Source organism: Ranitomeya imitator, chromosome 4 (genome assembly GCF_032444005.1).
Source record: "Ranitomeya imitator isolate aRanImi1 chromosome 4, aRanImi1.pri, whole genome shotgun sequence".
NCBI lineage: Eukaryota > Metazoa > Chordata > Amphibia > Anura > Dendrobatidae > Ranitomeya > Ranitomeya imitator.
Genome location: NC_091285.1, coordinates 723,208,905 through 723,220,151, shown reverse-complemented (window position 1 = coordinate 723,220,151; position 11,247 = coordinate 723,208,905). Strand labels below are relative to the sequence as shown.

The following is an 11,247-nucleotide window of genomic DNA, read 5'->3' as shown; positions in this document are numbered from 1 at the left end:
TACTGGGGTATATTATATGAGGACGGTACAGATACTGGGGTATATTATATGAGGACAGTACAGATACTGGGGTATATTATATGAGGACGGTACAGATACTGGGGTATATTATATGAGGACGGTACAGATACTGGGGTATATTATATGAGGACGGTACAGATACTGGGGTATATTATATGAGGACAGTACAGATACTGGGGTATATTATATGAGGACGGTACAGATACTGGGGTATATTATATGAGGACGGTACAGATACTGGGGGTATATTATATGAGGACAGTACAGATACTGGGGTATATTATATGAGGACGGTACAGATACTGGGGTATATTATATGAGGACGGTACAGATACTGGGGTATATTATATGAGGACGGTACAGATACTGGGGGTATATTATATGAGGACGGTACAGATACTGGGGTATATTATATGAGGACGGTACAGATACTGGGGTATATTATATGAGGACGGTACAGATACTGGGGGTATATTATATGAGGACGGTACAGATACTGGGGTATATTATATGAGGACGGTACAGATACTGGGGTATATTATATACAGATACTGGGGTATATTATATGAGGACGGTACAGATACTGGGGTATATTATGAGGACGGTACAGATACTGGGGTATATTATATACAGATACTGGGGTATATTATATGAGGACGGTACAGATACTGGGGTATATTATGAGGACGGTACAGATACTGGGGTATATTATATGAGGACGGTACAGATACTGGGGTATATTATATGAGGACGGTACAGATACTGGGGTATATTATATGAGGACGGTACAGATACTGGGGTATATTATATGAGGACGGTACAGATACTGGGGGTATATTATATGAGGACGGTACAGATACTGGGGTATATTATATGAGGACGGTACAGATACTGGGGTATATTATGAGGACGGTACAGATACTGGGGTATATTATATGAGGACAGGTACAGATACTGGGGTATATTATATGAGGACAGTACAGATACTGGGGTATATTATATGAGGACGGTACAGATACTGGGGTATATTATATGAGGACGGTACAGATACTGGGGGTATATTATATGAGGACGGTACAGATACTGGGGTATATTATATGAGGACGGTACAGATACTGGGGGTATATTATATGAGGACAGGTACAGATACTGGGGGTATATTATATGAGGACAGGTACAGATACTGGGGTATATTATATGAGGACAGGTACAGATACTGGGGTATATTATATGAGGACGGTACAGATACTGGGGGTATATTATATGAGGACGGTACAGATACTGGGGGTATATTATATGAGGACGGTACAGATACTGGGGTATATTATGAGGACGGTACAGATACTGGGGTATATTATATGAGGACGGTACAGATACTGGGGTATATTATATGAGGACAGTACAGATACTGGGGTATATTATATGAGGACAGGTACAGATACTGGGGTATATTATATGAGGACGGTACAGATACTGGGGTATATTATATGAGGACGGTACAGATACTGGGGTATATTATATGAGGACGGTACAGATACTGGGGGTATATTATATGAGGACGGTACAGATACTGGGGTATATTATATGAGGACGTACAGATACTGGGGGTATATTATATGAGGACGGTACAGATACTGGGGGTATATTATATGAGGACGGTACAGATACTGGGGTATATTATATGAGGACGGTACAGATACTGGGGGTATATTATATGAGGACGGTACAGATACTGGGGTATATATGACTACGGTACAGATACTGGGGTATATTATATGAGGACAGTACAGATACTGGGGTATATTATATGAGGACGGTACAGATACTGGGGTATATTATATGAGGACAGTACAGATACTGGGGTATATTATATGAGGACAGTACAGATACTGGGGTATATTATATGAGGACGGTACAGATACTGGGGTATATTATATGAGGACAGTACAGATACTGGGGGTATATTATATGAGGACGGTACAGATACTGGGGTATATTATATGAGGACAGTACAGATACTGGGGGTATATTATATGAGGACGGTACAGATACTGGGGTATATTATATGAGGACGGTACAGATACTGGGGGTATATTATATGAGGACAGTACAGATACTGGGGTATATTATATGAGGACAGTACAGATACTGGGGTATATTATATGAGGACGGTACAGATACTGGGGGTATATTATATGAGGACGGTACAGTTATTATACGGGGCAGTGTGCAGTGGGCGTGTTTCTCTGTGGGCGTGGCTTCAATGTTGTGGGCGGACATTTCTCTTCACACAGCCGTCAGCGCGGTGGGTGGATCCCTGCAGTGCACGGAGGCGGAGTTAGCTGTGAGGGGGCGGGGTTAGCTGTGAGGGGGCGTGCTTGCTGCGTGCTTTCCCTTCCTCCAGCGTGTACGCTGTGACGTCAGACGTAGTTCCCCGGACGCGGCGCTGCTGCAGGTACTCGAGTCCGCGGCTTTGGGCTCCTCTAGGCCGCACGATGGCGGAGACCAAGGTGATCTACCACCTGGACGAGGAGGAGACGCCGTACCTGGTGAAGGTGCCCGTGCCGGCCTCCGACATCCGCCTGCGGGACTTCAAGGCGGCGCTGGGACGGGGACACGCGAAGTATTTCTTCAAAGCCATGGACCAGGACTTCGGGTACCGGAACCGCTGACGTCTCCCCAACCGACCGCTGTATCCCCCCACACCCTCTATATACCGCCCTACACCATCTATGTACCGCCTGTATACCTCCTTCCCACCCCCCTCACCCCTCCTCCTTCCCCCTCCTCCCTCCTCACCCCTCCTCCTTCCCCCTCCTCCCTCCTCACCCCTCCTCCCACCTCACCCCTCCTCCCACCTCACCCCTCCTCCTTCCCCCTCCCACCTCACCCCTCCTCCTTCCCCCTCCTCCTTCCCCCTCCCACCTCACCCCTCCTCCTTCCCCCTCCCACCTCACCCCTCCTCCTTCCCCCTCCCACCTCACCCCTCCTCCTTCCCCCTCCCACCTCACCCCTCCTCCTTCCCCCTCCCACCTCACCCCTCCTCCTTCCCCCTCCCACCTCACCCCTCCTCCTTCCCCCTCCCACCTCACCCCTCCTCCTTCCCCCTCCTCCTTCCCCCTCACCCCTCCTCCTTCCCCCTCACCCCTCCTCCTTCCCCCTCCCACCTCACCCCTCCTCCCACCTCACCCCTCCTCCTTCCCCCTCCCACCTCACCCCTCCTCCTTCCCCCTCCCACCTCACCCCTCCTCCTTCCCCCTCCCACCTCACCCCTCCTCCTTCCCCCTCCCTCCCTTCCCCCTCCCACCTCACCCCTCCTCCTTCCCCCTCCCACCTCACCCCTCCTCCTTCCCCCTCCCACCTCACCCCTCCTCCTTCCCCCTCCCACCTCACCCCTCCTCCTTCCCCCTCCCACCTCACCCCTCCTCCTTCCCCCTCCCACCTCACCCCTCCTCCTTCCCCCTCCCACCTCACCCCTCCTCCTTCCCCCTCCCACCTCACCCCTCCTCCTTCCCCCTCCCACCTCACCCCTCCTCCTTCCCCCTCCCACCTCACCCCTCCTCCTTCCCCCTCCCACCTCACCCCTCCTCCTTCCCCCTCCCACCTCACCCCTCCTCCTTCCACCTCACCCCTCCTCCTTCCCCCTCACCCCTCCTCCTTCCCCCTCACCCCTCCTCCTTCCCCCTCACCCCTCCTCCTTCCCCCTCACCCCTCCTCCTTCCCCCTCCCACCTCACCCCTCCTCCTTCCCCCTCCCACCTCACCCCTCCTCCTTCCCCCTCCCACCTCACCCCTCCTCCTTCCCCCTCTCACCTCACCCCTCCTCCTTCCCCCTCCCACCTCACCCCTCCTCCTTCCCCCTCACCCCTCCTCCTTCCCCCTCCCACCTCACCCCTCCTCCTTCCCCCTCCCACCTCACCCCTCCTCCTTCCCCCTCCCACCTCACCCCTCCTCCTTCCCCCTCCCACCTCACCCCTCCTCCTTCCCCCTCCCACCTCACCCCTCCTCCTTCCCCCTCCCACTCACCCTCCTCCGCCACCTCACCCCTCCTCCTTCCCCCTCCCACCTCACCCCTCCGCCTTCCCTCCTCCTTCCCCCTCCCACCTCACCCCTCCTCCTTCCCCCTCCCACCTCACCCCTCCTCCTTCCCCCTCCCACCTCACCCCTCCTCCCTCCCCCCTCCCACCTCACCCCTCCTCCTTCCCCCTCCCACCTCACCCCTCCTCCTTCCCCCTCCCACCTCACCCCTCCTCCTTCCCCCTCCCACCTCACCCCTCCTCCTTCCCCCTCCCACCTCACCCCTCCTCCTTCCCCCTCCCACCTCACCCCTCCTCCTTCCCCCTCACCCCTCCTCCTTCCCCCTCCCACCTCACCACTCCTCCTTCCCCCTCCCACCTCACCCCTCCTCCTTCCCCCTCCTCCTTCCCCCTCCCACCTCACCCCTCCTCCTTCCCCCTCCCACCTCACCCCTCCTCCTTCCCCCTCCCACCTCCCACCTCCTCCTTCCCCCTCCCACCTCCTCCTTCCCCCTCCCACCTCCTCCTTCCCCCTCCCACCTCCTCCTTCCCCCTCCCACCTCCTCCTTCCCCCTCCCACCTCCTCCTTCCCCCTCCCACCTCCTCCTTCCCCCTCCCACCTCCTCCTTCCCCCTCCCACCTCCTCCTTCCCCCTCCCACCTCCTCCTTCCCCCTCCCACCTCACCCTTCCCCCTCCCACCTCACCCTTCCCCCTCCCACCTCACCCTTCCACCTCACCCCTCCTCCTTCCCCCTCCTCCTTCCCCCTCCCACCTCACCCCTCCTCCTTCCCCCTCCCACCTCACCCCTCCTCCTTCCCCCTCCCACCTCACCCCTCCTCCTTCCCCCTCCCACCTCACACCTCCTCCTTCCCCCTCCCACCTCACCCCTCCTCCTTCCCCCTCCCACCTCACCCCTCCTCCTTCCCCCTCCCCCTTCCCCCTCCCACCTCACTCCTCCTCCTTCCCCCTCCCACCTCACCCCTCCTCCTTCCCCCTCCTCCTTCCCCCTCCCACCTCACCCCTCCTCCTTCCCCCTCCCACCTCACCCCTCCTCCTTCCCCCTCCCACCTCACCCCTCCTCCTTCCCCCTCCTCCTTCCCCCTCCCACCTCACCCCTCCTCCTTCCCCCTCCCACCTCACCCCTCCTCCTTCCCCCTCCCACCTCACCCCTCCTCCTTCCCCCTCACCCTTCCCCCTCACCCCTCCTCCTTCCCCCTCACCCTTCCCCCTCACCCCTCCTCCTTCCCCCTCACCCCTCCTCCTTCCCCCTCACCCCTCCTCCTTCCCCCTCACCCCTCCTCCTTCCCCCTCACCCTTCCCCCTCACCCCTCCTCCTTCCCCCTCACCCCTCCTCCTTCCCCCTCACCCCTCCTCCTTCCCCCTCACCCCTCCTCCTTCCCCCTCACCCCTCCTCCTATTTCCCCCTCACCCCTCCTCCTTCCCCCTTCATGTTGATTTGATGTCTGGTGTTTGCCTGGTGACATGGTGGCTCCGCCCCCTTGGCAGCCATCTTTTGATGCTTTCTCTGTGCCCCTGTAGGGTGGTGAAGGAGGAGATCTCGGATGATAATGCTAAGCTGCCGTGTTTCAATGGTCGTGTAGTATCGTGGGTAAGTGTGCTGGAGACATCTATGTGGTGAAATTTCTCCAGCTGTGGCTGTCGGGGGTGCGGTGGGATTGCTCCGGCTGTGGCTGTCGGGGGTGCGGTGGGATTGCTCCGGCTGTGGCTGTCGGGGGTGCGGTGGGATTGCTCCGGCTGTGGCTGTCGGGGGTGCGGTGGGATTGCTCCGGCTGTGGCTGTCGTGGGTGCGGTGGGATTGCTGTGGCTGTCGAGGGTGCGGTGCGATTGCTCCGGCTGTGGCTGTCGGGGGTGCGGTGGGATTGCTCCGGCTGTGGCTGTCGGGGGTGCGGTGGGATTGCTCCGGCTGTGGCTGTCGGGGGTGCGGTGGGATTGCTGTGGCTGTCGGGGGTGCGGTGGGATTGCTCCGGCTGTGGCTGTCGTGGGTGCGGTGGGATTGCTCCGGCTGTGGCTGTCGTGGGTGCGGTGGGATTGCTGTGGCTGTCGGGGGTGCGGTGGGATTGCTGTGGCTGTCGTGGGTGCGGTGGGATTGCTCCGGCTGTGGCTGTCGGGGGTGCGGTGGGATTGCTCCGGCTGTGGCTGTCGGGGGTGCGGTGGGATTGCTCCGGCTGTGGCTGTCGTGGGTGCGGTGGGATTGCTGTGGCTGTCGGGGGTGCGGTGAGATTGCTCCAGCTGTGGCTGTCGGGGGTGCGGTGGGATTGCTGTGGCTGTCGGGGGTGCGGTGAGATTGCTCCAGCTGTGGCTGTCGGGGGTGCGGTGGGATGGCTGTGGCTGTCGGGGGTGCGGTGGGATTGCTGTGGCTGTCGGGGGTGCGGTGGGATTGCTCCGGCTGTGGCTGTCGTGGGTGCGGTGGGATTGCTGTGGCTGTCGGGGGTGCGGTGAGATTGCTCCAGCTGTGGCTGTCGGGGGTGCGGTGGGATTGCTCCGGCTGTGGCTGTCGGGGGTGCGGTGGGATTGCTGTGGCTGTCGGGGGTGCGGTGGGATTGCTCCGGCTCTGGCTGTCGGGGGTGCGGTGGGATTGCTGTGGCTGTCGGGGGTGCGGTGGGATTGCTGTGGCTGTCGGGGGTGCGGTGGGATTGCTCCGGCTGTGGCTGTCGGGGGTGCGGTGGGATTGCTCCGGCTGTGGCTGTCGTGGGTGCGGTGGGATTGCTGTGGCTGTCGAGGGTGCGGTGCGATTGCTCCGGCTGTGGCTGTCGGGGGTGCGGTGGGATTGCTCCGGCTGTGGCTGTCGGGGGTGCGGTGGGATCGTGGGTGCGGTGGGATTGCTGTGGCTGTCGGGGGTGCGGTGGGATTGCTGTGGCTGTCGTGGGTGCGGTGGGATTGCTCCGGCTGTGGCTGTCGGGGGTGCGGTGGGATTGCTCCGGCTGTGGCTGTCGGGGGTGCGGTGGGATTGCTCCGGCTGTGGCTGTCGTGGGTGCGGTGGGATTGCTGTGGCTGTCGGGGGTGCGGTGAGATTGCTCCAGCTGTGGCTGTCGGGGGTGCGGTGGGATTGCTGTGGCTGTCGGGGGTGCGGTGAGATTGCTCCAGCTGTGGCTGTCGGGGGTGCGGTGGGATGGCTGTGGCTGTCGGGGGTGCGGTGGGATTGCTGTGGCTGTCGGGGGTGCGGTGGGATTGCTCCGGCTGTGGCTGTCGTGGGTGCGGTGGGATTGCTGTGGCTGTCGGGGGTGCGGTGAGATTGCTCCAGCTGTGGCTGTCGGGGGTGCGGTGGGATTGCTCCGGCTGTGGCTGTCGGGGGTGCGGTGGGATTGCTGTGGCTGTCGGGGGTGCGGTGGGATTGCTCCGGCTGTGGCTGTCGTGGGTGCGGTGGGATTGCTGTGGCTGTCGGGGGTGCGGTGGGATTGCTCCGGCTGTGGCTGTCGGGGGTGCGGTGGGTTTGCTGTGGCTGTCGGGGGTGCGGTGGGATTGCTCCGGCTGTGGCTGTCGTGGGTGCGGTGGGATTGCTGTGGCTGTCGGGGGTGCGGTGGGATTGCTCCGGCTGTGGCTGTCGGGGGTGCGGTGGGATTGCTCCGGCTGTGGCTGTCGGGGGTGCGGTGGGATTGCTCCGGCTGTGGCTGTCGGGGGTGCGGTGGGATTGCTCCGGCTGTGGCTGTCGGGGGTGCGGTGGGATTGCTCCGGCTCTGGCTGTCGGGGGTGCGGTGGGATTGCTCTTGCTCTTGGGGGGGTGCGGTGGGATTGCTATCCATGTGCTTTATTCCTATCCTCCTATGTTCCCTTACAGTCCACTTACACCGCCCAATCCCCCCTCCACCACGACTCATTTACATCAGCTCCTCTCTCCTTCCATGTCCCATGTACAGCTCCCATGCACTTCTCACCTTCCTGAAAAACCGCAGCCCATGTTGCCCAAACACACCACAAAAAACTTCATTCAATTCCAAAAGCTATTTGCTTTTCATGTTCCTACTCCTGCTGATATCAGGGGACATCTCCCCAAACACCGGTCCACCATCCACCAACCTCAACCCCTACCCTACCTCACATCGAAACCTTAATAATCTTACTAATATTATTTGCCCTCCTTCATCTCCTTCTTTTAATTCTGCCCTTTGGAATCCACGGTCTGTATGCAACAAGCTTCTTTTCCTACACAATTACTTTCTGAAAAACTCTCTGAATCTGTTGGCCCTCACGGAAACCTGGATTCAGGATTCTGACACTGTCTCCCCTGCGGCCATTTCCCATGGTGGCTTACAATTCTCACATTCCCTGAGGCCCACAAACAGACCTGGTGGTGGAGTTGGCATACTCCTGTCCCCACAATGCACTTTCCAGGTCATCCCCCCTGTTCCATCACTCTCATTACCTTCTTTTGAGGTCCACACCATCAGGCTCTTTCGTCCCCTCTCCCTCAGAGTAGCGGTCATATACCGGCCCCCAGGCTCACCATCCCACTTCCTGGACCACTTCTCTGCCTGGCTGCTGCACTTCATGTCCTCAGAACTCCCAACCCTTATCCTGGGAGACTTCAATATCCCCATTAACAGCCCCACTTCCACATCTACATCCCAGCTTCTATCACTAAGGCTACGTTCACATTAGCGTTGCGCCGCCCTGCGTCGGCGACGCAACGCGCGACGCACGGAAAAACGCGCGCAAACGCGCGCAAAAACGCGCGCGTTTTGCGACGCGTGCGTCGTTTTTGACGAAAATCGGACGCACAGAAAATGCAACTTGTTGCATTTTCTTGCGTCCGACGCTAGCGTCGGAAACGACGCACGTGGCGAAAAACGCCACCCAAAAAACGCACGCGTCCCCTATGTTAAACATAGGGGCGCGTCGCCGCTGCGTCGCCGCTGCGTCGCCGACGCAACAGCGGCGCAACGCTAATGTGAACGTAGCCTAACCACTTCTCTCGGCCTCTCACAGCTCTCAACCTCTGAGACACACAGACGGTAAATCCCTGGACCTGGTTTTCACCCGCCTCTGCTCAATCTCCTACCTAGATAACTCACCGCTTCCCCTCTCTGACCACAACATTCTCTCCTTCACACTCACAAATCCTCGCTCACCCCAGCACCCTCCTACCTACCATTCAGTCAGAAATCTACAAGCCATTAACCCTCACACACTTTCACTCCCTACGCTCATCATTGTCCCCAATCTCTTCGTTTTCCTGTCCTGATCTGGCGGTACATCACTACAATGACACTCTTAGAAGCACCCTTGACCAAGTAGCTCCCCTCACCCTCAGAACCTCCAAACACAGAGTGAAACAGCCCTGGCTCACATCGCAAACCCGATTTCTCCAGCGATGCTCTAGGTGTGCTGAACGCTTATGGAGGAAAACTCGCACACCAGAAGACTTCATACACTTCAAATTTATGTGAAAAACCTAAAATTCTGCCCTTCACCTCGCCAAACAGACCTACTTCACCACCCTGATCTCCTCACTATCCAACAACCCCAAGAAACTTTTTGACACCTTTCACTCCCTCCTCAGGCCAAAAGAACAAGCCCCTATCACAGACATCTGTGCTGATGACCTGGCCTCCCACTTTGTAGAGAAAATAGACAATATCCGTCAGGAAATCCGCTCCCAACCAGTAAGTTCAGTGACTCCCATCCCTTCCCTCATTGCCCCTGGCTCACTCTCCACATTCGATCCCATCACAGAAGAAGACGTCTCCAAGCTCCTCTCCTCTTCTCGTCCGACTACATGCACCACCGACCCCATTCCCTCACATCTCCTCCAGTCTCTCTCTCCAGTCGTCACAAGTCACCTAACTACAATCTTTAATCTCTCCCTCTCCTCTGGCATTTTCCCCTCCTCCTTCAAACACTCTATCATTACTCCATTACTAAAGAAACCCACCCTTGACCCATCCTGCACAAACAACTACAGACCGGTCTCCAATCTCCCCTTCATCTCTAAACTCTTGGAGCGCCTGATATACTCCCGCCTTACCCGTTACCTCTCCACTCACTCCCTCCTAGACCCTTCACAGTCCGGTTTCCGCCCCCTACATTCGACAGAAACTGCACTCATCAAGGTGACCAATGACCTTCTGACAGCAAAACGTAACGGTGACCACTCTCTGCTCATTCTTCTCGACCTTTCTGCAGCCTTCGACACTGTTGACCACCCTCTCCTTCTCTCTAGGCTCCAGTCACTAGGCATTAAGGACACTGCTCTCTCCTGGTTCTCCTCCTATCTTTCTGACCGCTCCTTCAGTGTTCTGTTCTCCGGCTCCACTTCATCTCCTCTTCGTCTTACTGTTGGGGTACCTCAGGGCTCAGTCATTGGCCCCCTTCTCTTCTCCCTCTACACAGCCCCAATTGGACAGACCATCAGTAGATTTGGCTTTCAGTACCATCTTTATGCTGATGACACACAACTATATACGTCATCCCCTGACCTTACCCCCGCTGTACTACAGAACGCCACTGACTGTCTGTCTGCAGTCTCCAACATCATGTCCGCTCTCTATCTGAAACTCAACCTCTCCAAAACTGAACTTCTTCTGCTCCCACCATCTACTAACCTCCCTAAATCTGACATTTCCCTCTCCGTGGGTGGCACCATAATAACACCCCGGCAGCAGGCGCGCTGTCTGGGTGTTATGTCTGACTCCGATCTCTCCTTCACCTCCCATATACAATCTCTTGCCCGCTCGTGCCGCTTACACCTAAAGAACATCTCTAGAATCCGCCCTTTTCTCACCATGGAGACAATAAACCCTCACTGTCGCCCTGATCCACTCCCGCCTGGACTACTGTAACGCTCTATTAATTGGTCTCCCCCTCACGCGACTTTCCCCTCTCCCGTCTATCCTTAATGCAGCAGCCAGGGTCGTCCATCTGGCTAATCGTTACTCGGACGCGTCCGCTCTTCGCCAGTCGTTACACTGGCTACCCATTCATTACAGGATACAATTCAAAGTACTTGTTCTCACCCACAAAGCTCTCCACAGTGCGGCCCCCCTTATATCTCCTCCCTCATTTCTGTCTATCAGCCTAACCGGCCGCTGCACTCTGCAAATGACTTTCAACTAACCTCTGCACTAATCCGTACCTCCCACTCCCGACTCCAAGACTTCTCCCGTGCTGCGCCAATCCTCTGGAATGCTCTACCCCAAGATATTAGGACCATCCACAATTTGCATAGTTTTAGGCGCTCACTCAAAACACATTT

General features: G+C 57.5%; 1 protein-coding gene across 1 annotated transcript in view; it reads left to right on the top strand.

The window, feature by feature from the left end:
* Positions 1-2,431: 2,431 nt before the first annotated feature.
* DVL2 (dishevelled segment polarity protein 2) overlaps positions 2,432-11,247 on the top strand; it is a 33,453-nt gene continuing 24,637 nt past the window's right edge. The window contains exons 1-2 of the mRNA XM_069767627.1: positions 2,432-2,677; positions 5,577-5,646. Of these exons, the coding sequence (XP_069623728.1) occupies positions 2,517-2,677; positions 5,577-5,646 (231 nt within the window). The 5' untranslated portion in view covers positions 2,432-2,516. The remainder of the gene's footprint in view (positions 2,678-5,576; positions 5,647-11,247) is intronic.